Genomic DNA, 27,986 nt, shown 5'->3' with positions numbered 1-27,986 from the left:
GTTCCTGGGAAGGCACGGAAGGTGCCCCATCATTGAATCCCTCTTACCTCCTCAGCCTCATTTCTGGTGAGCACCAGAATAAACTCTCTATTTGAGCACCAAGAATAACCAAATAAGTAACAGGTTCCCCAAGCGGGACTTGCTAGCTCACACCTCTAGGTCTTTAGCACGTGATACTCTCAGTTTCTGGAATGCTTTTTTCGTCACTTCTTTCATTGGGAAACTCTTTTCCACCTTTCTTAACCCAGGTTAAAGGCTTTCGGTAGGCCTTCTCTGACCCTTAATTCATTACTCACTTCCTCCTTTGTGCCATCAGAACCTCAGCATCCTCTTTTAGACATTTCTTATAATTACTCTGCAAGTATTTATTTTCATGCCTGTCACCCCAACAGAGTTGTCAGGTAAGAAACGTGTCTTATGTCGTGGTCCCAGCTTGTGAAGCCCGTAAGTACTCAACAAATATTTGATAAATAAAGGCCATGAGGCTGGGAAGTATGACTTCAGGAGAAGTGACTTCCCTTCCAGCTGATAACCAAGCAAAGAGATGAAGAGAAAACAAAAGCTTTAAAAGAAATGAAGACTTTTCCGATCAAAAGCAGTTCAAAAGCTTTGAACAGTAATCAAGAAAAAAAAATGTGAGGAAAAAAATGCTAGAAAGCAGATGAGAAGTTTAAGTGGTGAAAAGATCCAACCTGAGGCCTGGTGTCCAAGAAAGAGGGAAATTTCAGTGAATGGCAGACCAGGGGAGTGTTTGAGAGGCAAAAGCTCTCTATTAACTCAATGGTGAGATCTAGAAATTCCAAGCAAAGAGAACTTAACTTTCTCAGTTGGATGGGAGAGTCAAGAGTTTCTAGCTTGATCTGACATTCGAAGCAGAAAGAGAATGATGATGAGAGGCAGAAAAAAGGAATATGGATAGAAAGACACGGTGAAGAGGTTCTGAATTAAATTTAGGAGCCTGCCAAGTCAGCTTCAGGAAGCTTGAGACAGAACATTTCACTCTAGAATTACAGTGGACTTGAGACCCACGAGGAAGGACTCATTTCCTTCGGGTGCCTTTCGTCCTTTATCACCACCAGAGTTCAAAATGACCTCCTGCAAACACACTCACTCTTATGGTTCAAACATACATTTACTTATGAACGTCTCCTATGTTCTAATTCTTCTGAGGAGAAAACAATTTCTGCTTTCTGCGGAATGAGGAAGTGCGAGTATTTGAGATTTGCTAAATCTTAGTGTTTTGAACCTACCAGGTATCCTAGAATAAATGAAGGAATGCATGCACATGGTAATAGTCATTTCTGTGGAAATTTCTAGAATTTTGTAGAGAAAACCAGTTAAATGTGTCAGAGGTAGCACAATACAGTAAAATAGCACTGGAATCACATAGATAGGGCTTTGAGTCCCATCTGGCCATCCAGTAGCCATGAGGCCCTAAGGAGCCTCATAATCCTTACTCACAGGGCTGTAAATCAACAGCTCACAGGGAGAAGACACTGGAGCAGCCCCACGACCATGCCCACTACTCACTAATCCTCCTTCCTGTTTCCGGCCTTTTCTCTCACCTCCCACACCAAGGCTCCCGAATATCCATGAACATTCACAACCAACAGGTTTGAAGACAGTCAGGATATGCCGATCAGCCCCATCAAGGGGTAAATCACTCCTCTCTGGAAGCTCACTGAAGAACCCCCATTTCTAGGCTCCATTGTTTCCTTCCACCGCACCCCCCCCCATATTGATGTGGTTCATTCCACTGCTCCCTAACTCACAGAGCTGGATTGGGAAAATAAATTTCTTTACAGTTTCGCCTTAAATTCTATTGCATTAGTTCTTAACTTTGTCATTCTTCTCCAAATCCTTATTCGCACTCCAGTTTTCCAGGTAACAGAAAAGGGACAGAGGGGAAGAGACCAGCTAGCCCTGGTTGAGGCTGGAGAGCTAATCACAGACATGGTTCCCAGTACAACGCTTTGTATTTGACCACACCACCTTTCTTCTCTGCTACCTGTTCAGGCTCTACCTGGAAAATCCCATTCCCTAGTCTTTGTAGGATAAATAAAACCAGCAAAGGAGGCAGGCGCTAAATAAAAGTGTTGTAGCGTGTTCTGTTTGTTTTGTTTCACGGAGGGACTTTTTTTGACAGTCAAGTGTGGGGTTTTGCTCCTTAGTGTAGTACTAACAATAACCTCCTTCCCAGCTCTGTCCCCTGTTAATGAGATTAGCTGCTTGACCAAGCCACTGGATTCCCTCAATTTAAGAAAGGGAGCGGGAAGGGGCAGAGGGAGAGAGGGAATCTCAAACAAGCTCCACACCCAGCTTGGAAGCCAACGTAGGGCCGGATCTCATAACCCGGAGATACGATCTGAGTTGAAATCAAGAGCCGGCTCAATGACCGAGCCACCCGGGCACCCTTGGACTCTTCTAATTATTAATGGAAGTTCGTTGGTTCTCAGCTTGTTCTATGACATACAATATAAAGTCATGCTCCCCAAAATAAGGAATAGACACTCAGAAACATCTGCCTTTTTATAACATGAGAGCTAAAGGCATGGAATCAGGAGTTCGCGCTAAAGTAGATTCCAAGCTTTACCACTTCGTAGCTGCGTGACCGAAGGCAAATTTCTCAACTCACAAGTTTCACTTTCTTCACTGGTGACTATTTCCTCATTGGTACATAAAAATTGTAACTACCTTATGGAGCTCACCGAGGGTTACATGAAGATTTAACCTAAGCACCCAGGATAAGATGGTATACAGTGAGCACTCAGTAAATGTACTGTGGCTGCTGCCGTCAAGAACAGTCTGCTGACTTCTGGTGAAGCTGTGAACCGAGAGCTTGCTGAGCACAGATGCCCGGACGGGAGGTGTTGAATGCGTGTCGTGCAGGATGGGCAAGACTGCGCGAGAATGTTAGAACGGGTAATGAGCTGTTGCACAGTGACGGTGCCCTGGTGTGCTCCTCACGGCACCAACACGTGTGCACCTCCTGGAAATCAGAACATGGAGGGTAACCACGTGTGCACACGTGCAGGTGTAATGGGACCCCGGGACCCTAAGCTAAGGACGGAGCTGGACAACGGGAGAGGACAGGACTAGAAACTTCAAGGAAATGGCAGTGGATTGGACCTTTGAGGAAAATAAAAGTGAAGAATTAGAGAGAAGCTGAAAATGCCCATCTCTGCTTTAGCTCCGTGAAGCTGGAGCTCCAGGAGTGCCACCCAATTCTTGAGCCTCCCCTGGCCCTGCCTATTAGGAACCCCATTCCCACCGGAGGCTGGAGTCTGGTTGCTCTTCCGGCCCAAGCCCTGAATTCCAGGGAAGGGCTTTGATTCCTTACACCCACCAAGCCGCATCTCTTTCCCTTAACCTGTGTTTATCTTGGACAGCTTCCTTCCGATTTGCAAACCACGGACTGATGCTTACTCTGAGCTCCAGCCTGCCTGCCTGGGCCACGGTACCAGCCCCTTCTCTAGAGGATTGGGGACTGTTTCCTATCCCTTACTCATGACTGAACCAAATCCGAAACTGACGTGGCTAACCACCCAACTTCAAAAAATACCTCTCATGGGACCTCCATTCCTACCTCCAGATCAGGCCCCTCAGAGACAGTGCGTAATTGCAGCAAACACTAAAATGCCTGAGGCCGCACACACGCTGAGATCAGGCCTGGGAACACCCTCCCTCTGCTTCCCTTTTCCAAGAGATCTTCCCTGGGGTGAGGTTCCTCTCCTGAGCTCTGGTCCCAACTCCTCCAGAGTTTTTTTCTATTTCACCACTTGTCAGACACCAAAACCTAGTACTTCTTATGCTAGAGTCTCTACAGGCTAATAAGAACGTTTTTGTATGCCAGGTAAACAAAAGGTCTGCGTCTTCGTGGTGTTCATCTGTGCATTTGATCTAAGAAACCTTATTCCTTCCCACGGTTCCAACTATCACTAAGTCTCAGGCTCTCACCTCTCTGAGGCCTCATCTGCACGTTTTAATAGATGCTTCAAGTTCAACATGTCCAACCCCAGTCTTGTTCCTTTTCCCACTCGTTTCTTAGAAAGCAATCCCTCCCCCCTGCCTCTCTCTAGCTCCTCTGCCAGTGCACCTCCATCCTATCACCTCAGCCAGAAGTCATAGCTTGGGCGATCTCCTGTCTGTCCCCGAGTACATTTGGTTGGTCACTAAATGTCAGCATCTCTCAAATTTGACCCTTCTCGATCCCCACGTCACTTCCTTAAATTAGGGTTCCACTCCTTCTACTAGATACCAATCATGAGATGCTTACTACGTGTCAGAAATTGTGTTAAGCATTATTCATGCAGTATCTTCATCATTTTTTCCAAAAGTTCTATAAAGTATTTTGTAGTATTATTATCATACTCATTTTATAGATAAAAACCCTGAACCTCAGAGAATGTGTGTATCTTCCCTACCATCTCAGGGTTAGCAAGTGACGGTCAGGTAGGAACCCAGGCGGCAAAGCCCTTGACCATCCCTCTACACATACCTTCATTAACTCCTAAGTGGCCCCCATACTTCCAGCCCCAAATCTAGAGTTACGGGTTTAATCGAATCATGTCCATCCATGCTTTAAGGCTTCCATGGATTCCCCATTGCTTCCAGGGTAAGATCTGAATGCCTAGAGAGGGCATGTAAGGTCTTCCCTGAGATTTGGCCCCAAGCACAGTCCAGACGCACGAAAACAGTTTCCATCCTGTCAATCTGTCACTCCTTTTCCTTGGGGAGACCCGAGAGCATGTAACTGAAGGAGTTAACTGCAGCTTTCTCTGCTGCAGCCCAGAGAGAAAGCAGCATTGAGTGTGGGTCCTGCAAGGCTGGGACAGAGTCCAGGCCCTGGTGACGCCGTAAGGGACGTCTGTGTCGGTGCCCTTAGAAAGAGACTTATGGAGGTGTGGGGAGAATCTGGGTGTCATCCTACAAATGAAAGCAAGTATTGCAGAACACTGGGGAGATACGGCGAGAGAAGTCGGCAAAAGGACAGAAGAGGAAGTGAAGCAAGGTAGGGTCATTCCGTACAGGAGGCACCTGTAAAAATTGGGATTCCTGACTGAGAGCTGTCCAGACAGCATAGGGAAGGTCATAAGTGAAGACTGGAGATTCCGTGCCCTTGGGCATTAGCAGGGGAGGGAGTTCTCTTTTTCAGACCCCCCCAAACCATTCCTGTAGTTTTCACTGTGCGCTTGATGCACAGAAAAACTGCCCTTGACTATTAAGTTCAAATTCAATCAAAATCATATTTCAAAACATTGTGTTAAGATCTGGGAAAATCAGTTTAAGAGACCAGTCCCCGATCTTGAGAAATTCAATATAAACTTTACTTCTGACTCTAAGGTCCCTGAGGGCAGGGACCAGGATTCAGCTGACTCTGATCCCCAGGACAGAGCCAAGCCACAGAACACGCGTGAAGCTCCCACAATCGGGAAGGAATCAAAGAATGGAAGAGTAAATGAAGGATTGAGTCTAAACGACCTTTCTTAGCAGGCTGCCCGGCACAGAAGGGTTTCTGGCAAATTACTAGAAAAGCCGCCTGAAAGCAGCGCGGTGACTGACAGCTCAGAGAGCGGCCCCAGCTCGGCGGCTCACTAGGCCAAGGAAGCTCAGCTCCACGTGCAGGCACGGCTTCCCCTCGTGCAGCAAGATAAGGTCCTGCCCCAATTCTCCCGTGAAGAAGAGGATCCCACACTCAAGGAGCTATGTTCCCGCAAGAACAACAGAAGCGGCATCTAAAGCAAAGCTGTTCTTATTTTAGCAATTTCCTTTTTCCCCGAAGCAAGTTCCTTTTCCCCACTCGTTAATTGGTAAGCGATTCCTGCCTGCCAGCATCTTTGGGAGGGAGACCTAGAAGCACAGCCCCATTTTACCTTATTTTATTTGAAATATTTATTTATTTGAGAAAGAGAATACACACACACGCGAGGGGGAGGGGCAAAGACAGAGGGAGAAGCAGGTTCCCCTCTGAGCAGGGAGACCGACATGGGACTTGATCCCGGGACCCTGGAATCGTGACCTGAGCTGAAGCAAACGTTTAACTGACCGAGCCACCCAGGCGCCCCGCACAGCTCCATTTTATAGAACAAAGATCACTGCTGAAGGTCATGGAAAATCATCATTGTAAAGAGAGGCATCTTCAGAAATTTTGTATACAGCCCCTGCATCTTTTAAGTCTGGAAGTCCCAGAAGTGGGATTTTGACCTCAGAATCACATGTTTCCCAGGATATCTTGACCTTCAGACTCCCAAGCTTTCGCTTCATTCAGTACGACGGTACAAACCTTCCTTTTCCTGGCTTCAAGTTAGATCTTCTTTAAGACGTTTATCTTTTGTCCTCACACTGTTAACGACTGTCCTAGTTTCTTAAAACACTGCTTAGGGACAACCGATGGGCAGGTTTTCTAAGTGTAGGAGATGAATATGAAGTATCCCATATCTCCTCTGGGTTGGGTCCACAGTCCAGATGAGGAAATAAAGCCTGTCCATCCCCCAGAAGCACTGTGAGGATGGGAGCAAAGTGCTTGGAGAAATGTCGGGCGGCAAGCTCAAGGTTTAAAGGCAGAGAGCATGCCAATAGGACCTATTTTTCCCGCTAAAAAAAGAGGAACTATTCATCTTCCTATATACCTGGGTTAAGAATAAAATAAAATAAAAACACTTTACAAAGAATAGAAGACATTCCTTGGTATTTGCCTAATATCTAAGCCTGATTATCCAGCTCTCCCACTGGTTCTAGAAGTTAATCGCCTGCTTTCCAGCAAATTCCTTTCCTGCCTAAATTGGCCAGGATCAGCTTCTCCTGTTGGCTCACAGGACACCTGACTACTCAAGCCATTTTATGGTTAGGGGGACCAGATGTACCATTTGGAGATTAAAAAAAAAAAAATGACAGCATCCTTGTATGTTTTCTCCCTAAGGCAGGGCTAGTTCCCCCTCTTCTACGGTGCTATGGTAAATGTCAGTATTGCCCTTGCCCAAGAAGGCCTTGCTCATGGTCTAGTTCTTATTTGCTGCCCATAACGCTGGTACTCGTGCACACTGTGCTTGCCATTCATTAAGCATATGTCCTACGTGTCCAACTGAGCCATGCTTTCCCATTCTCAGCTGCCACCGTGCAGATGAAAGCCAGAAGCAGATCTCTTTTCTGTTTGATGGGCCTTGTCTTCCAGAGATCGACATGAGCTCATGAGTAATATCTAGCTGGCCTACCTTCCGTTCCAGTGGGACTGAAGCTGCACTGGAAGAAGTTAGTCCCTGTCCTGCAAGACAGAGTTCCTTTGGAAACTGTCCTGGTTCACAGGTTCACTGATTCACTGGGTGGGTCAGCCTTCTGGGATGCACCGGCCCTTTGGACAGAGAAATCTCCTATAAGAAAGTTCTAGCCAACCTCTACCACCTCGTTACCCGGATTTCCAGTTTAAATCTCCCACCTGAGCTCCAGACCCAAATACATGACCTCATCTCCATGTGGCTGGGACACCTCCAACTTGTCACTCTGTAGAAGGAGACACTAACTGCCTGCTTCCCTTAGTGAAGCAACTTCTCGGGTTTAATCCGGCCAGCCAACCCAACCAAACACTACAAGTCTCCTAGCTTCTCTGAAGTTAGTGGTGACCGAATATTCAGGGCGAAGGTACATGAGGAGAAGTGACCTGCAGCTTCTGGGCCACCTCCCCAGAGCCGCAAGCCAACCTGCACGCCCTGGGCCTCTCCTCGCTCCGGCGGGCTGAGAACGGCTGTCCCGGGGGCAGTCTGGGCAGCCGCATGTTGGGAATGGCAGACGCACCCCCAGGACATCTGAATTGTTACGGGAGAGAGAAGGAAATTATTTTGTGTGAGTTTCTGTATTTGAGAGTTTCTCTGCCGCAGCAACTTAGACTGTCCTTTTATAAAATGCAAAATATCAAACCTTGATCTCCCTCCTTATGTGTTTCATCTCCTGTGTTAGTTCATGCCCCAAAATGTCACCTCCGGCAATCCCACGCCGCAGGCCTGCAGGGTCTCTGGCACTCCTGCCCCTTCGGTGTGCAGGTCCAACCATGTCCCCACCACCCCTCCATCTGCCATCACCCTGTCCACCTCTCCTATCCTCACTGCACCCTGTCACGTCGGGCTCTCGGTATGCCTTGCCTCTCTTTCTGCACGAGTCTCCCACGTGGTCTCTGCCGCATGTTTGCCCACACTTATCCCACTCTCCACACTGCCATGCAAACGATATTTCCAAAATGCACATCTGAGCATGGAACTCCTTTGCTCTGACCCTTTCAAAGTGGCCTTCTAGCCACTTCAGGAGCACAAGGGACAACCGGCCCCCTTTCAGAGAGGGCCGCTCTCTTTCATTCCTCCTGCGGCACCAAATTCCCCAACCATACTAAAATATTTGGAATTTTCACAGATCACATCCTCCCTGATTCTTTAAATCTGTAAATTCCCCTTCTTCCATCCCACTTTTCCCCGAGTAATTCCTATGTATCCCTCCAAACTCGCTCAGCTATCACTTCCTCCAGAAGTTTCCTCTCGCTCTTACTGTAGTCCCAGCACCCCAGAGAATGACAGGGCAGTTGCCTGAGAATTTCCTACCCAGCGCTCTGTCTCTGTCATCAGCGACAAACTCTCCCCAGCAGCCTTTAAAGACTCCGCTGCGTGGTAGGTACTCAGCACATTTGTTGAATAATTTAACCCAGTTAATAGATCAGATTATTTGTTCCCAGTTAGTTTTCCCTCCAGACGCTTGCCTTGCTCCCTGTAGGCACAATGCACTTACCACTCCAAGAGCCCTGCACTCTTCCACATGACCTGCACGCTCTAAGACGCGTCCAAGCAGACGCTTCAAAGGCATGTGCCTGCTTTGGCTCTGGTCACTCTAGGCTCTCGCCCTGACCCTTTGAGCCCTCTCCCACAACACAAGCTTGCCCAGACAGTGACTGACCCTTCGTCCTCGGCCTCAGAAGAAGAAAACATTTGGAACTCAGCCAAGTCTACCAATTCTAGCCAATTCACAGCTGACTTGAAGCTGACTTCGGCTCCCACGTCATCTGAGCAAGAACTAGATATCTGCTCTTGAGAGCGTTTGAGATGTGGATACTGCTCATGGCTATATCAAAATGCTGACTGATACACCTCTTTGGGGCTCATAATTCGTGTTGAGGGCCTACTGTGTGCCAAACATTGAGCTAGGAGTTTTACATATCCACTTTAACGATCACAACAACCCTGACAGGTAAATTAATTTCCCATGTTTAAAGCCAGAGAAAATCAGGTAAAATATTAAGCTAGTATTCAAACCCAGGTCAGTTTGAATCTAATCCGTCTCCCTGCACGGCCTCTAAGTCTGCCTCCCGATGAGCCACGGGCCTGGGAGGAGTGACAGGGCAGGATCCCAGCTGAATGCAAGGGTTCGACTCCCAAGGCCGGGCACCACTTCCTGCAGGAGTGCGGACACTGCAGGAGAACAGGGGAAGCAACATATTCTTCTCAGCTCTTCCTTGTTTCTTGGCCCATAAAGAACACTAGTCATCCAAAATGCCTTCTTCCACTTTCAGAGAGCCAAGAGCTATCTTGAAGACCAAAATGTTAAGCATGCACATGCCACAGCTACATCCTGCGTGGCTCCTGGGTACACAGCACCAGCCCCAAGGCCCAGATGGGCTCTGAGATGCCAGCAGTATCTGCTGTCGCTGGGTCACGTCCTCTGCTCTGCTGGACCTCACTTCTCATTTACGCCTTGCCTTTAGATCTCAGGGTCTAACTGGAAAAACTAAATGCTCTTCTTTCTCACGTTCCCCTGCAACATTCCCCTGAGTTCTGTGAATTTTGAGCCTCACGACCCAGTGCCCCAAAACAGACACCCTGTATGTTCACTTAAATCAAGAGTTCTACTTTGACCCACTGTGAGCAGAAAAGAATGTTTCCCTTGGATTCTGGTCCTTGACACAACCAAGTCATATTAAGTCAGTGACACTGTTTCTTGATCTTTTAATCAATAAGATGCCATGGACTTGGACAAGTTATTTATCCTCCCTGAGCCTTTGTGTTCTAATGAATAGCAATATTACTAATAGGTAATATTAGTCCTTCTTGCTTAGGATGATCAAAAGGCATAATGTATATAAAAGTCCTTTAACATATGGGAAAGCATTATAGCATATAAAGAAGCAAGAACAACCCCCACATCATACCTTGCTTTATATTCTTGATTGGGGAAAAAAAGGAGACATAAAAGCTAAAATGTTGGAAGGAGTGAAAAGGTGTGTGCATCCTGAAACCAAAGGGACATCCTGGGGCCGTGTTGGCTCTAGTGGGATTCATCCCATATGGTCCAAAACTCACCTTCCTGTACCAGTCCCCAGATGACCACATTTCATCGTTCAGAGTGGACCCTCTCCTGTCCACCAAGCACTGAGTGCTATTCCATTTGTTCCTCTGAAAATCCTAACAAGACCTCTCCCTCCCCAGCTGGTGTCTTTCATTCCAATCATTAATGAACAGGGAAGGGCTAAAGAAATAGGCTTTTCCCTGGGCGAATTATAAAAGGAAGACTGGACCTGTCACTTTTTGGTCATGACTTCCAACTCATCAAAATTAAGTGGAGACAAGATTCTAAACTATGGTTTAGAATAGCATCTTTAGAGCTGAAAGTGACCTCCGAAGTCATCTCATTCAACAGATTATGAGACTCAGATCCCATGGTTATAGAGTTAGTCTATGGGGCAGGAAGGACTAGAACCCAAACCTTAAGGCCCAGGTCAGGGTTCCTCCCACCAACCACGTTCTGGTACTAAAACTATGAACACTGAGTCTTAGGGTAAGTACTGAGCACTAAGTACTTACCCTAAGACTATAAGCACAGTATTGCCCTAAAACTGCTACAACTACTAATTCCAAGCCTGTAGAAATGAGCCAACCAGCAGAATCATGTGAGTCTAAACTCTAAAGAGTGATACTGAAACAAGCCCTCTCTCCTGGTCCAGAGAGAAGGAGGGGAGAGCGGAGGGCTGTGATGGTGTTGAAAGAAGGTGCTCGGGTAAGAGCAAGATCTCTTCTGGAGGGAAAAGGAGAACAGAGGAGGGAGAGAAATGAAAAGTGTGCAGGACAGGGAAGGAGACAAGGGACGCTGAGGCGTCAGCAGTACTCTTCCTTCTCCAGGACTAATATTAACACTTGAACTCTCCACTTCCAAGCCTGTCGGCACACAGTCACCGGGCATCTACCCGAATGCAAACCAGACCAGGTTTCAACTACCCCTTGGAAATGTCCTTCCCCCACAGGGTGGGTTAGGAGCCACCGTGAGGTACCCCCACTGCACTTGGTGCAGATCTCCATTATTGCTCGGACACGAGCTACTCCATAACTGTGTCCTGCCACCAGAGTGCAAGGGCTGTTCCAACCGCACCTGGATGTAGAGGCTTACTCAGCCGCTGACGAGGCATGAACACGTGTCTTCCCTCAGCCACCACCTCTCCTAGGAGTTCCCTTCAAGATGGCTCCATCCCCACTTCAGGCTTGGCTTGGGGGTGCCCATGCTCTCTTAGCCTCTCATGTGGCTCTCACAGCTCTGACTGGAAGACCTTCTGCTTCCCAATCAAAATCACCAGAAAACTGGGCGCCTGGGTGGCTCAGGGGGTTAAAGCCTCTGCCTTCGGCTCAGGTCATGATCCCAGGGTCCTGGGATCGAGCCCCACATCGGGCTCTCTGCTCCGTGGGGAGTCTGCTTCCTCCTCTCTCTCTCTCTGCCTGCTTGTAATCTCTGTCAAATAAATAAATAAAATCTTCAAAATCACCAGAAAACTCACTTGAGTCACTGACCAGACTGACGGCTCTGTGAGGGGAAGGACTGGGTCTTTGCTCTCTCTTTGCCCTCAGCACCTAGCCCAACACTTGGAAAGCACGGGAATTTAGTATGTGCTTGTGGAAGGGATGGATAAACGAATGACTAAAACCGAAAGGCTAACAGAGCAAGCAACCGTCATCACAGAGAGACCCGAGAGTCTCCAGGACAACGCAGGGCCTGCTTCCCGCCCGCAAGCGTGTTTGCCGAGTGGACACAGCACCGGCGTTCCTCACAGCCTCTGCTGCCAGCAAGGAGGAGACGCCACCCGCGTTCAGGAACAAAGAGCGAGTGAACCCTCCTTCAGGTCCTACTGCTGGATGGCACCTGTTGCTAAAATAGCAGCTGAGAAGCGGTGTTTGTTCAAAACAACAATTTCGTGCAGGAAGCAGCATCACGATGACAATAAGAAATCATGAGGCTAAATATACAGCAGAATTTCGCAATGAAAGACAAGGAAGGAGCTGCCTGAGGCTGAGGGAAAAAACTGAAGTGTTGATGAGAAATTGCTCAGCCTGCATTAAGAGAGACGAACAGGGGAGGAGGAGGGAGGAGACCAAGAAAGTGGGGGAGGACAAAGGGAGGGAGAAGGAGAATGGATGTGTGCCCCCGCCCCGGACTCGCTTGGAATCTGTCCTTCCCTTTCTCCCTCCCTCCGTGCCACCCCCTCAAGAGAGAATCCATGGGTTGGGCCGCACTGAAATGTCTTACCTTTTCCTCTCGTGCTTTTTCTGTGCACGCGGAGCCTGAACCCATCTCCTCCGTGACCGCTCCTCCCCCCACCCCCAGCCGCCATTGTTAGCTTCTCCACCTTGCTGAGGCCGAGAGGCCAGGCCTTGGGGGGCGGCACCGCGACGGCCTGGCGGCGTGAGCGGGGAGCCGGAGCAGGGATGGGGGTGCTGCCGTGCTCAGAGCGATCCTGAAAGCGAGCCTCGGCCTCCCGCGCCCGAGCAGGGAAGCCCGGCTGTCTGACAGCTGACATGGCCCTGGCGAGGACCTGTTGCGGGCCACCAGGCAGGGGGCGTACCAAGCAAAGAAGGCGAGGACAGAGCAGCAACTCCCCTCAAAATAAACACAAAACAGAACTCCCTCCGACCAAGAAAACCCAGAGAGGCAGCTTCAAAGAGTACAAATGGGACCGGCCTGGGGTTCGGGGAACTGGGGTCGAGTCCCTGTCCCGCTGCACATGTGCTGTGTGCCCATCACCTCCCTGGGCCTCCATTTCTAGAAAATGAGGGCTGGCCTAGATGGCCCGTGGCCCCTTCCTCATAAAATGCTATCAGCCATGTAGCAGGGCTCCGTGTTCCCCTTCTGCTTCGGCTCCCTGCAAATACCTCAAGTGCTTTTTCTGGGCACACTCTGGGGTGTCTGGAAGAGCATCTCTGACTTAGAGCCAGGACGCCCAGCTGAGCTCAGGGAGGTGGTGACATGAGTTCCAGGCCCGAGTCCCCCCGCCCCCCAGTATGGCAACACAGAAGTAGAGGCAAATCAAGGACATTCAGAATCCGTGCGGGTGGAAGTGGAAGGCACTGGGAGGCCAGGGGAGTGGGGAGACATGGATCAGCCAAACCCTGAAATTAGAGATGATTCATATTTGAATAATGTGGGAGGGACGAACTCAGAGCAGCCCAGAGAAGAGGCTAACCCTGCAGACAAGGCCTGCCCACCTCCACCCCCGCGCCTCAAGGCGGCACAGAGCAGAGCCAGCGTTAGGGTCCTTCATCTGGAACAGGAAAAAAAACGGGGCCATCAATAATCTTATTCTGGAGCTAAGGGAAATAGAGCTTTTGCTTTGCTTCTTAAATACATTCTACCCTCTTTCAATGACTGCCTTAGATGTTTCAAACTTCCTACTGACTTGATTTTTCCAAATCTTCTGATTGGTGCCCCCAGAAGGGACAGAATTGCATTTTGGGGGTGCTGTTTTCTGCTTTCTCTCCCGCCCTGCACGGCCCTCACCCCGTCCTCTCAACCCTTCTGATCCCTTCTCCATCCCTCGGTCTCCACCTTGCTGGGAATCTTCGTCTCTTCCAAACTCCGGGAACCTTCCCGCCCGACCTCACCAGCATCCAAGCTGGGTCACTTTGTGAGTGTCTCAGGGCCAGCCACCCTGCCTGGCCACCGGCCCCTCGACCTCGCAGGACCCTGGCGTCAGGCAACAAGAACCTTTCCAGACCTCAGGCGGGTGGGAAGAAAGTTTCCCCAAAGGGAGGGAGAACCACGGAGTCTGGAGCAAGCGACTCTGGGGCCAGGAGCAGCTCTCCCTTCCGAGTGTCTCCGCGGTTCCTCCTTCCTGGGGGAGGACGGCTCGGCTCCGCTGTGGGACCGCTCCTCCCACGGGCACCGAGCGAGCGAGAGCAGGGCCCGAAACTCCACAACCAATCAGCCCCGGCCCCCACTTGCCCCTCATCCCGCCCCCCCGCAGCCCCGGAGCCCGGGGAGGCGCCGCGGGGTCTCCCGCGTCTCGGGGAAGGAATCGGGGAGACACGCTCCTGCGCCCCTCCCCTCCAGACAACCAGTGCTCTTAATCAGTGTCTCCTCCGAGCCTTCTTCCTTCTTCCTTTCCTCCCCCCTCCGCCAACCAGGCTCTTCCCAGGGCCCACAGCCCCACAAAGTCAGGGTAAGCCCGAGAAGAACCGTTGTGCGGAGGAGGACATGCCGAGCTCTCTCGTGCGGAGTGCAACACCTGCCCCTCGGCCGTCTCACTTGTGTCGGGGTCCTCCCCGCCTCCTCCATCATCTCGCACACACACACGCACACGCGCGCGCGCACACACACACACACACACGCACACACACCGCCCCTTCCCCCATCACCGCCGACCTGGGAGCAGCTGGAAGCCCAGCCGGGGGGGACCCGGGCGTGGGGTGGGAACGCGGCCCCGAGGGAACGCGCGCAAAGTTGCTCGCGGGGGTCGGGAAGGACGCCCACCTGTTAGCCAGAAGACGGCGGTCCACGCCAGCACGACCCCGTCCATGTCCCCAACTTCCCATGCGGCTGGAGCAGCGCGCGAAGCGGGGGCCGGCGGCAGCGCGCGGCTCGGGGTAACCCGGCGGCAGCGGCGGGGATGCGGCCGCGCGCGCGAGCGGGCCCCCGGCCTCCCCCGGCGCCGCCGCCCGCCGGGCCCGCCTCGCCGCCCGCCCGGCGCGCGCTGCCGCGGGCTCCCGGGCTCGACTCGGCCCGGCTCGGCTCCGGGCTGCGGCGCGGCTCCCGGCTGCGGCGCGGCTCCCCGGCGCGGCTCCCGCACGCCCAGGCAGCGAGCGCGGCGCGGGGTGAGCGCGGCGCGGGGCGAGCGCCTCCCGGCCGCAGAGCCCGCCGCGCGGGGGAGCTCGGCCGCCGCCTCCTCCTCCCCGCCGCCCGCCGCCCGCCGCCCCGGGGCTTCCGAAGTTTCTGGGTCACGTGCCGGCCCCGAGGTCGCGCCTGGGAACAAAGTACGCCGGGGCGGAGGGTGCGCGGGAGGCGGCCGAGCGGGCCGGGGGCTGCTCCCAGGGAGACCAGCGTCCGGGAACCCAGGGAGTCGGGGCTCTGGCGGGGGGAGGGGTGAACGCAGGTGGCTGTGGCCAGCCTGAACCGGGACAGGGACAGACAGACCCAGAGGGAGACCTGTGGGGACTTGGCATCAATTGTCCCCGGACTTCGCCTAGCAGGTCCTCTGGGCAAAGGTGTTGGCTTCTGCTGGGCCCCCCATGCCCCGGGCTGCTTCCCTGCTTGGCAATGCAAGGACACCAGAGGCTCAGAGGTACGAGGGAGACCCGTGCTGTGACCTTCTGTGGAAACACTGTGAGGCATAGTGAGGGCATGTGGCTCTTTAACAGAAAATATGTAAAATTCGAATGAAATAAACAAGTCTATCACTTACGTGTGTCCGACTCTAAATCACGGATCGGCCTTTTGGCTAAGATTCCATGCATGTGGCCAACACTTCACAGTGTGCAGGGTGCATGCACATGGATTGTTTCCCTTTGTTTTTTTAATTTTTAATTTTTTTAATTTCAGTGTACTAGAATTCATTGTTTATGCACCACACCCAGTGCTCCATGCAATACCTGCCCTCATTAATCCCCACCACCAGGCTGGCCCAACTTCCCACCCCTCTGTCCCTTCAAAGCCCTCAGACTGTTTTTCAGAGTCCATAGTCTCTCATGGTTCATCTCCCCCTCCAGTTTCCCTCAACTCCCTTCTCCTCTCCATCTCCCCATGTCCTCTGTGTTGTTCCTTATGCTCCACAAATAAGTGAAACCATATGATAATTGACTCTCTGCTTGACTGATTTCACTCAGCATAATCTCCTCCAGTCCCGTCCATGTTGCTACAAAAGTTGGGTATTCATCCTTTCTGATGGAGGCACAATACTCCATAGTGTATATGGACCACATCTTTCTTATCCATTTGTCCGCTGAAGGGCATCTTTGTTCCTTCCACAGTTTGGCGACCGTGGCCATTGCTGCTATGAACATTGGGGTACAGATGGCCCTTCTTTTCACTACATCTATATCTTTGGGGTAAATACCCAGTAGTGCAATTGCAGGGTCATAGGGAAGCTCTATTTTTAATTTCTTAAGGAATCTCTACACTGTTCTCCAAATTGGCTGCACCAACTTGCATTCCCACCAACAGTGTAAGAGGGTTCCCCTTTCTCCACAACCTCTCCAACACACGTTGTTCCCTGTCTTGTCAATTTTGGCCATTCTAACTGGTGTATGGTGGTATCTCAATGTGGTTTTCGTTTGAATCTCCCTGATGGCTAGTGATGATGAACATCTTTTCATGTGTCTGTTAGCCATTTGTATGTCTTCATTGGAGAAGTGTCTGTTCATGTCTTCTGCCCATTTTTTGACATGATTATCTGTTTTTTGTGTGTGAAGTTTGAGAAGTTCTTTATAGATCCTGGATATCAGCCTTTTGTCTGTACTGTCATTTGTCTGTACCGTCCGTACCATCTTCTCCCATTCCATGGGTTGCCTCTTTGTTTTGTTGACTATTTCCTTTGCTGTGCAGAAGATTTTGATCTTGATGAAGTCCCAAAAGTTCATTTTCGTTTTTGTTTCCTTTGCCTTTGGAGACATATCTTGGAAGAAGTTGCTGTGTCTGATATCAAAGAGGTTATTGCCTATGTTCTCCTCTAGGATTCTGATGGATTCCTGTCTCACGGTGAGGTCTTTTATCCATTTTGAGTTTATCTTTGTGTACTTGTAAGAGAATGGTCGAGTTTCATTCTTCTACTATAGCTGTCCAATTTTCCCAGCACCATTTATCGAAGAGCTTGTTTCCATTTTTTAAAAGATTTTATTTATTTATTTGACAGACAGAGATCACAAGTAGGCAGAGAGGCAGGCAGAGAGAGAAAGAGGAGGAAGCAGGCTCCCCACCAGGCAGAGAGCCTGATGTGGGGCTTGATCCCAAGACCCTGGGATCATGACCTGAGCTGAAGGCAGAGGCTTTAACCCACTGAGCCACCCAGGCGCCCCGATTGTTTCCATTTTTAAAAGCATCTGTCACATGTATGTAGGAAAGGAGTCTGAATGGACATATTAAGAGACGAGTGAGCAGAAACTTACGCTTTGGTTGACAAGTCTGTCTTAAGCATCTACTAGGTACTAAGAACCAAAGCTACAGTGTAAATAAAGCAGACCTCCTGCCCTTCCAGAGCTTCATGTTGTCCAGGAAAGGGAGGAAGGTAAGGCCATTAAATACATGTTGGTAGTGAAATGGAGCAAAGGTGATAATTGAGACGTGAAGAAAGTACCCTCAGAACACAATAGAAGGAGCAATCTAGGGATGGGGTGCTGCACCACAAGAAAGAAATGGTAACATCTTCTGTGGCATTTGTAGCCTGGGGAAGATTTGGACTGTACTGGGATTGGCGGTGGAAAGGGGGCAGGATCGGGAATTCTGGAGAGAGAAAAGAAAGGAGACAAGGCAGAAAGGTGTAAAATTGTCTCAAAAACAGAGTAGTTCTAGGTGTGAGGAGAGTTCCTGGAGAGAAAGACTACACACTTGACAGCGAATTTATATGTGAAACAGAGATGAGATGTGACCATTAGAAACGGCGAGAAAAGACTCTGGACGCTGATCTTTTATGACTGCTTGACAACTGAATTCCATTCTTATTGAGACAGGGAAACTAAAAGGACGGATGAAGGACTGCATTTTTGCTCTTTTTCCTGCCTTTATTCTTGCTAAGACCCACATTCGCACCTTACACATGTCTTACGGTACAGATACTGTCTGTCATCCTCGTACAGGTCAAGGAGTTAGTGATTTCTTTGGAGACTTCTTGCGCCATATTTCACATCTATGGAGTGACTGGGTGAGGCTATCATGTAGACCACTAACTCCAGACATCTTGATGCCGAGACTTCTGCTCTAGGGCATAAGTAACTTATGGAGGACATCTAAGCACTAATCCTGTTTGGACTGGTTCCTGGATGTATGAGAAGACATGCACACCAGACCACAACCCCAATAAAATACTCAGACCCCAATAAAATACTCAGACCCCAAGCAAAGACAAGACTCACTCTCCTTTTCCTTTCCGAGTCCCTCAGATGCTCTGTCAGTATCTACTCTCTCTGTTGTCAGTAAACCCTGTTCTCATTTCCTGTCCACTCACGTTTGATTTCTATCCTATCCTACACAAAGCCAAGGACTCTCTTAGCTGGTCCTGTAGGACCCCCTCTGGGTCCTCAGATTCAGCCAGCCTACATCATTATTTTTTAGAAACTTCCAACCGTGGAGGCCACAGAATCTAGAACAACCTCCCCAAACACCCAGCTGGGGTACTGGCCCAGGCCACAGGCATGGCCAGGGACCGTCTCACTCTGGGGCACACAGTGTTCGGAAGCAGCTGGGACAGAGGTCAGGCCACCAGATTGCTCTGAGGTGTGATTTTGGCTGTACAGATCTCTCTGGGTTCCAGCCCATTTTTCTGCACCTAGTTCTCCAGCCTTCCTGGCATTTCTGTGGGCCACCCAATATCCTTTCATAAATTCCCTCACTGTGTATTTTGGCCAGAGATGATTTCTGATACTTGCAGTTAAGAATCCTGAATAATATGCTTTGTGAGAGAGATTTGGAGGACTCTTTCTTTCATAAAGAACAAAAATTAAAATTGAAAAATAAGAGTAAAGGAGGTACCAAACATTCCCTATTGGGTTCTCAGCACAGTCCTAGGTGTTTCACAAGCCTTAATTAACTTCTCTAAGATCAGGTAGCTAGTAAATGGCAGAGGTAGGATTTGAAACGAAATCTTTTGATGCTTCCATGCTTGCGCCATGGAAGGACCGCCTAGACCAGAGAGTTGATGGGCGATGGATGACGTATTTGTATTATGCTCTGCCATTTATCGTATGCGTGCATGTGGCTGTGTGTGCATGGGCAGGTGCACATAATGCCCCAAAGTGTGAGCCGTGTTTAGTGTCTAAGCCCACAGAACAACAGTCTTTTATGCAACCCTTGGACAACTTTCGAGAGTTGTGAAATTGGGAACGGGAGAGGGTCTAAGCAAAGAGAACCTGCAAAGGTACTGGAAGTGGAAAATAAGTCCCCGCTGAAGAAGTGAGCTTTGGATGTGTGCTCTAAGTATGCGTCTGTGTGCACGTCAACGTGGTTTCAAGACACTGGGGGAGGAACTTGTGCTAGAGTGAGTCATAGAACCCCGGGGCCTTGTCCACCTACCTGGGCATTTGTTTTCTGTGGATCGCTCTGCATGTCTACCTTCCAGCTGGAAAGGAGCAGTTGGTCGAGCCTGCATCTTCTGGAGTGGCTGGGGCTCCCAGCCATCGCTAAGGAGGTGCCAAACCAGAAATCACAATGCGTGTCCCTCCCAAATGCACCATTACTACCAAGCTGATGGAAGGTTAAGAGAAACTTTGAGGGTACACCTAAGGATTCAAAACACGCAGCCTGAGGAATGGTAATAGAAAGAAGGCAGAGCCATGGTGTTATTTTCCTGTAGGGCTGATGGTGGAGGTACTGGTACCACATCAGAATCCTGGTGCTCGTCCAAGTGTGGTTTTTGAACTTTCCGCATCAAAATCACATTAAAGTGTTTGCTTAAAATGCAGATCCCCTGGTTCTTATAAAAAACTGGGATCAGAAACTCTGGGTGGGGCCTGAAAATTCTCCGTCTTAACAGCACTTCTGAAACCCTCTAGGGTTTAAGAGCTACTACCTAATTATTTTTATTGTTTCCCCGGGGAATTGTTGCTGCTTGCAAATGAGCTCAGATTCAGATCTGGAGATGCTCTGATTATCCATTTCTCCTGGCCAGATAGGACAGGACAGCAGAGACTGGTTCTTCCCAGCCCTGGCGGGATCTGAAGCCCCAATACTTCAAACTCTCTCCTACAACCAGAGACATACAGGTCAGAACACCGGCCTGAATGGGACCAGAGCAGGACTTGAAGGAAGACGTAGCGGAATCCTGTGTCACGGGGATACAGCGGGGAGTGGACTAGCCAACGGCTGCAGTAAGGCTGCCCACTTTAGAACAGAATTAGGACATGAAGAGAAGTGAACCACCACAAGGAGACATGCTGGTAGCTGGTAGCAACCCCACTGTTATAAATATAATTCAGCTGAATCCTCTTTAAAACATGATTTCATTGCAGGCACCCAGGCACGCATGTACGTGAATTCTGCTTAACATAGGTCTTTTTAAAGCGCACAGATAACACCACATTTCTACTTCTCCTCTCTGATCTTGACTTCCAGGAAGAATCTATGAGGTGTGACTTGGAAATAGATACCATGTTTCTTATCTAAGTTTTGTTCAGCTTTCCTTCCCTTGGGCTACCTTTCAGGTTTGCTAACTTCCCTCATCTCCCATAGCTTCCAAACCACCTTCAGTGACTTATAAGTTTTAAAAAAAAGTCCAAATTGAAGCAAAGAACTGAAAAAAAATTGGAGATTCTAGGTGCACTCTACTGGAAACTAGAAACATTTTCAATCTGGAAGCCCTTTCAGATTGAGGAATAAATTGTTTCATTAAGAAAATGCTTTAAAGAAAGGAAATGCAAATGTGGAATGCAAGAGCCAAAAAATTTAAAAAGCTGTACTGCCAAGAACAGTGGTAAGTATATAATAAGTAAAAGATTGGGAAAATGTGCTGAAAATTCCATGTACTTGAAGCCGATTTAACCCAAAGGCCTGCTGTCTCAAGCTTCAAAGCAAATGACAGTGACAGTGGTGGAGGGTGCTGAACTAGATGTTGTCTGCCGGCCCCATCCGGAGGCCAGACCCCACTGACAGTGGGCAGCCTCCACCTGAGTTAGCTCTCTAATGACAATTCCCTTGCAGAGGACAATTTCCAAGGACAATGTATAGAAAAAAGAGCAGCGCCTAAAACTGTACTACAGCATGGTCCAAAATATGGAAAATGCAGTTAAAAGAGGCAATGGAAACAACAGAAGACTAAGAATGGTTATCTCTGGGTAGGACTGTCCTTCGTTTCTATCTTCTACCTCATTTTCTAGACCCTCTAATGTTTTATACAACATAGAAAAAGTTGCTAGACAAAAGATACAACTGCGTCACAATTCTCTGTTTCTGGGACATCCCTAGAGGAAGGAGAGAGGCACAGAGAAGAAGTGACAGGTGTTTTGTCAGGCCTGTATCTTTAGCCAGATACAAAGCCTCCAAACGGGCACCTGCTCTCATTCTGTCTCAGTCTTAAGCAGTTAATCAAGTTAATTATGAGCAGTCGGGGCCCTGGGAGCCCTTACTGACTGAGAGTTCAACTGTAATTTCTTTGTGAGTTACAGAGCCAAAGATGAAGTAAGCTTGCTTCTCTTTCATGAGCCCTTTCTCTGGTTTTTGCTTTTGTTTCTTTTTGTTGTTGTTTTTGTTTGTTTGTTGTTTTGTTGTTGTTGTTGTTGTTTTTAAGGATTTATTTATTTATTTGAGAGAGAGCACATGCGGGGGTAGAGGGAAGAGGCAGAGGGAGAGAGGCTTTAAGCAAACTCCGTGCTGAGTGCAGAGCCCAACTTGGGACTGATTCCTGGACCCCAAGGTCACCACCTGAGCCAAAACCAAGAGTTGGACTCAACCAACTGCACCACCCAGGCGCCCCCTTCTGTTTCTTTTTGCATCAATGTCAGTGTCCTTTAAAGACCTGCGCAACATTAACAGCCCCCCAGGTCAGCAGCAGAGACCATTTTAGTGATGGAGCAGTATCCTTTGGCCCAAAGAGGATAAGATGAAAGAGGGCCTGTCTTCCTGTATTTTTATCAAGGCCTTGATGATTAAGCCAGAGGATTGCTTCTCAGCCCTAAGCATTCTCCTAGAGCCCTTCTTCCCTGGCACAGGTCAAAGTTGGGACCTGAGAGACGGAAGTGAGCCAGAAGACGTATGTCATCTGATGACCTCAGCCCCAGAGAACGGGGAAGGGAGCTAGAATGAGAGAACCAGAACACTGAGCATAAAAGGAAACAGCTCAAACAAAAGAGGGGTCATCTGTGGGCTCTCAAAAGCTGGTGTTAAAGAACAGCAGCCTTGACCTTTGTGTTGGCATTGTTCCCTGAAGCTCTCTCATAGAACTGTTAATATCATACTCCCACCCCGGTTCTCAGTGGGTGCCTTAGACACTGAGAGGAACCATGTGGATTTTTGTCTAATTAGTTGCAAACTGCTTTAGGCTCTTCCTCCTTTTTCCTTATCTTTTCTTCTCTCTTCCCTGAATTCATTCACTTAGTCTGTACACATTTATTGAGCACCTACTATATTCTAGATACCATGCTGTCTAGAAATTGAAGATGAAAGGAATTTAAAGATGAATGAGTCACAGTCCTTTATGTCAAAGACTTTACAGGTGAGATGCAGCAATGTGTGTGTGTTGGGGTGGGGAAGAGACAGACATATGGTCTTTAACTGTGAGGGTGTGACAGGCCTTATTTTAGGACAAATGCCAGGTATGGTGGTGGAACAAAGAGAGAGGGGTCAATTACTCACTAGGGGTGCTGGTCAGAGATCTCTTCAAGGAAAGGTAATCCCTGAGCTAAGTCTCAAACATGATCTGGGCAGAATTTCTAAAAGCCGAAATGGAGCAGGAGATCATGCAGACAAAGGCAACAGGTGCAGCGCAGAAGGGGGTCTGCTGCCTGTGACACGGCTTTACAAAGTGCAGGGTCAGCAATAGGGCCAGAAAGGGAGGCTGAGGTCAGACCAAGGGGAGCCAGGCTACCAGGTCTGAACTCAATTCCACATGCTGTGGATCACACAAGGATTTCTCAGAGAAGAACAAGATTAGACTTGTGTTTCAGCCAAGTTATTCTGGCCACAGGGTGTAGGATGGATTCATGGCAAGAGAGACAACCTTTTCCATGTGAGAGCTCATTACAAGAGTCCAAAAAGGAACGAGCACCAAAACTAGGCTACAGGGGAGCAGAAATGGGAAGCAAACATTAAGTGGGAGAGGCATGGCAGGGAGACACAAGGTAGAATCCGCATGGCCTGAGTGAACAAGGCAGAGGAATCAACGAGGCTTCGGGTGAGTTACTTGAGTATGGTTGTGCACTCGGGCAACATTTGGAGGTGATGAGGAACTTGGAAATCCCTCTTTTTGCTTTGGCAAAGCGTTATGTAATAAACATCCTTGAGTATTGATAAGGAACAGCTTGGAATAAGAACGCTTAAGAAGCAGGGATCTCATAGAGGTCAGAGGCACTCATGGGCTGTGCAAGCTGGGGATGTCACTTTACTAGTTTAAGCCTCAATTTCCTGTTCTGCAAAATGGGGATGATTCTATAATCTGTTTCACAAGACTGCTGTGAGAAGGAGAAAGGAGATGGCCCTCGTGCAGTGCTTAGCAGAGTCTGACACAGTAGCTTTTGAGGAACATGAACTGGGATTACTATTATTATCAGCACAGGATACACACTGAACAATGTCAGGGCCTTAACTTAAACAAGCATCAGAAGAAAAACTAGCATTAGGAAAAATATTTTCCTAAAATGCCATGTGTTCTTGGTTTCATAACACCCGGTTGAAAATCTCTTCATACTTCATGTTAAAAAAACAAAACAAAACAAAACAAAAAAAACAAAACAAAAACCCCAAAAAACAGTAAATGTCCTCCAAGTCTTCAATGGCTTCTTCCCTATATAGGTGAAGTCTAAGTTTCTTACAATGGCCTTGTAATGCCACATGGTTTGGCCCAAATCCCCTTTCCAAAACCCTCTCTATTTTCTTACTTGCCTGTCTCCCTGCACCCACAGACTTGCTTTGCTGTTCCTCACTCACACTTGACATGTGCCCATCTTGGTGTCTCTGCCCGTGCTGTTCCCTCTGCATGGAAGGCTCTTTGCCCGACATCTTCACAGTTTGCTTCCTCACTTCTTCCACTGTTTGCTTAATTTCATTTTCTCAAATAGGGCCTTTTCTGACCACCCTCAATTTCACCTTCAATCAGTGCCTCTTCCCTTATCCTGCATTATTTTTCTTCACTAGATTTATTGTCCACTAGTGTGTTCAGACATCTTATTATATACAGAGTTGTTTCTTTCTTGTTTGCATGCCTCACTATGTTATAAGTTTTGTAATGTTTAATGTGTTCTTGGTCCTAAAACTAAGCTTGGTACTCCATAGGCTTTCCATATATATTTATTGAATAAATTAGGCACTTCTTGTAAATACCCTCTTGTCTTGGTTTCCCTGGTTTTCTCCTTGCTTCTTCAGACATTCCTTTTTAGTCATCTTTGCTGGGTTTTCCTATTCTGATTTCTAAATGCTGGTGTTCTCAAGGACTCCATCCTAGAAACTTTTTTCCTCTCTTCACTCTCAGCCTAGGTGATCTATTTCATTTCTATGAATTTAAGCACCAACTTTATGTCCAAATTGTTTCCAAATTCTATCTCTAGTGCCGAATACCAGACGTAGACCACAAACTGCCTACTTGACATCTCCACTTGAATGTATAAGAGGCATTTCAAAATTAACATATCTGATCCCCCCTGCCATTCATACCCCAGCCAACACCTGCCACCCTCTAGAATTTCCGAATAAGAAGATCAATCTGGGTGGAAAGAGGGAAAACTGATCCATTCACATAGAACTTTACTGTAAGTAAGATTGATGAAAACATCAGTTGTATCAAAGAAGGAGAGGAGCAGGTAATAGAAATTAGGAAGAGCATTGGACCCTCTTTGGTACCAGCACTGTCTTCCCTCCCCAGTTCTTACTATTGCTAGACACGACTTGCCACTGGGTTACTCAAGCCAAAACCCTAGGATTCCTCCTCTTCTTTCACTTCTACATCGAATCCATCAGATAGTTCTTTTTTCCCAAAGTATAATTTGGAGCCATCATCTCCCTTTCATTTCTCCTGCTTCTTTTCTGTTCTAGGTCACCATCACCTCTCACATGGACTTCTGAAGGGACCTCCTATCTGTTCACCCTATGCCCACTTTTACTGCTTTGAACCTATTCTCCACATGGTAACAAGACTGGTCTTCTTCAGCTGTAAACCATATCATGACACTTTTTAAAAATATATCTCTCAATGACCACCCACATACTTAGTAATACTTGAATCCTTGACACTGCCATGTCCCAATTCCTGCTCATCACTCCATCCTCAGCATGTGCCTTCTCCACATGAGAGGACACTGTAACATCAACCAATCTTCTGTCTATTCTGATGATACACCAAACTATTTGTTGTCTGAGACCATTTCGTATATTGTTCTCTCCACCTAGAATGCTCTTTTTTAATTCCTTACATGATTAGCTCTATTCTTTCGCAGGCTTTCTTGTTTTAAATGGCATCTCCTCAGAGAGATTTGTCCTGATTACACATTGAAAAATTTAGCACTTAAATCTACATATTGTTTTAAAATGTCAAAATAAGGTAAAGCAATCTTGGCCAAGGTAGAATAACAAGGAATGACTTTATCCAGCATCTTAAAGGACTAAAAGTTTGATCAAATATATAAAACAATGTTTTCAGACACGGGACATCAAGGAGCCAAGGTGACTAATCCCTGAAAGAATAGAGACAAACAAGGTGAGCCATGTGATTGCCCCAGGATGCTGTCTGGAGGGAGTGTCCAGAATGCAACAGGAGGAGTAACCTGGGTAGAGCCCTGTGGTCTCCCTGGGGTTGAGGAGATGGAGCTGGTGTCTAGGTAGGCCACAGTGACTAGAATTTGCAGGGCAGAGTACCAAAAAAGAGAGAACAGTAAAAAGAAAGAGCTCTGGAAATGTGCTAAGGATCTCCCTTCTGAATACTGATCTGTGCATGTGTGGGAGGAAACTACACAGTGCCAGAGAAAGAACAACCTGAAAGGATTAGAAGGAACAATCCTTGAAATTCACACAGGGCTAGAAATAGTTTGTATTTCCATCAGCCAAAACGGAAAAACTTCCAAATTCACGGGTTGTCAGGCAGAGTACTAAGAAGGGTATTATATCAGCAAAGGAGAAAATTATCCCTAAAGGTTGCTCTGATATCAAATTACAGAGCATAAAAGCAAGACTCAAAAAGAAGGAAAAACTATACTCCAACGGTTTCCAACTGTTTCCATAACATAACTCTGTCCCAGAAAAAGCACAAGAATATTTATAAGAATACAAAAATATGCAGCACTCAGAAAGATAAAATCTACAATTGTCATCAAATCAAATTTTACCAAGCTTGCAAAGAAGCAGTAAGGAGAAAAATCAATCAGTAGAACCAGACCCAGAAACGACACAGATGAGGGACTCAACAGATAAGGACAGTAAGAGTTATTGTAACTAATTCTTTGTTGATTTGGATGCCTTTTATTTCTTTTTGTTGTCTGATTGCTGAGGCTAGAACCTCTAGTACTATGTTGAACAATGGTGGTGATAATGGACATCCGTGTGGTGTTCCTGACCTTGGGGGAAAAGCTTTCAGTTTCAGTTTTTCCCCTCTCTTAAGACCACCTTTGATGCAGCCCAAACATTCTGAAATTTCATGCTTTCATTTTTATTTGCTTCTATGTATTTTTTAAATTCTTAATTTCTTGGTTGACCCATTCAGTCACAGTGATTTGAAGGGGCACATGCACCCCAATGTTTATAACAGCAATGTCCACAATAGCCAAACTATGCAAAGAGGTGAAATGTCCATCAACTGATGAATGGATGAAGTAGTTTTGGTATATATACTATGTAATATTACACAGCCATCAAAAATAATGAAATCTTGCCATTTGCAATGATGCAGATGGAACTGGAGGGTATTATGCCAAGTGAAATAAGTCAGTCAGAGAAAGATAAATGTCATTTGACGTCACTCATGTGAAATGAAACAGATGAACATAGGGAAAGAAAAGGAAAAATAAAAGAAGATGAAAATAGAGAGGAGGCAACCCATAAGAGAATCTGAACTCTAGGAAACAAACAGAGTTGCTGGAAGGGAAGTGGCTGGGGACACGGGATAATTGGGTGATGGGCGTTAAGGAAGGCATTTGATGTAATGAACACTGGGTGTTACATGCAACAGACGAATCACTAAATTCTACTAATAATACAGTATATGTTAACTAAATTAAACTTAAAGAATAAAAAGAAAACAAAGAAGATGCAGTGGAAACAAAAACTTTCATAGTAGCTCCAAATACATACCAGGAATAAAACTAACAAAAAAATGACACAACCTTTAGGAGGAAACCTATAAAATTTTATTCAAGGACATTATTTAAATCTAGCTTCTTATTGTACATTTTCTTCCTAACACATTGAAATTTGCCTAAAAAAAAAAAAAAAAGCCCACATATTCTTTACAACTCTAAGTGGTGTGACTTAAGAATGGGGGAAACACAGAAAAGCAGTAACCGAAAAAAGCCCCTACTGGTTGATGCACTTGTTTCATCATCTTCCCCTCAAACTCTCCCCACCGGACTGTAAACTTCCGGAAGGAAAAGATCTTGTTTATCGCGCTCCTCACTCTGTCCCCCCACCCAACACCTCCCAGTGCTCGGCCCAGAGGCGGCCTTTTACAGTTGAAAAACACAAAAGACCTTGAACCACTCTCCAGACCTCTTTCCCTCTACCGGCTTTGACACATATTACGCAATAATGCACAGGAACGGCGCCAGACCTTCCACGTGACAGCACGCCCACCAACGCCTCATCCCAGCCAATCAGAATGCTTTGCGCCTGTGACCACGCTCGCCGCTCCACCCCACCCCCAC

At 47.7% G+C, this 27,986-nt stretch overlaps 1 protein-coding gene across 3 annotated transcripts in view; it reads right to left on the bottom strand.

Moving 5' to 3' along the window:
* ILDR2 (immunoglobulin like domain containing receptor 2) overlaps nucleotides 1-14,942 on the bottom strand; it is a 58,004-nt gene extending 43,062 nt beyond the window's left edge. For all 3 annotated transcript variants that reach the window (XM_082702732.1, XM_082702733.1, XM_082702734.1), the window contains exon 1: nucleotides 14,761-14,942. In XM_082702732.1, the coding sequence (XP_082558858.1) occupies nucleotides 14,761-14,806 (46 nt within the window). In that variant the 5' untranslated portion in view covers nucleotides 14,807-14,942. The remainder of the gene's footprint in view (nucleotides 1-14,760) is intronic.
* Nucleotides 14,943-27,986: the final 13,044 nt, after the last annotated feature.

Source organism: Mustela nivalis, assembly GCF_964662115.1.
Source record: "Mustela nivalis genome assembly, chromosome: 16".
NCBI lineage: Eukaryota > Metazoa > Chordata > Mammalia > Carnivora > Mustelidae > Mustela > Mustela nivalis.
Note: the sequence above shows the minus strand (reverse complement) of the source record. Positions and strands in the feature narration are given on the sequence as shown.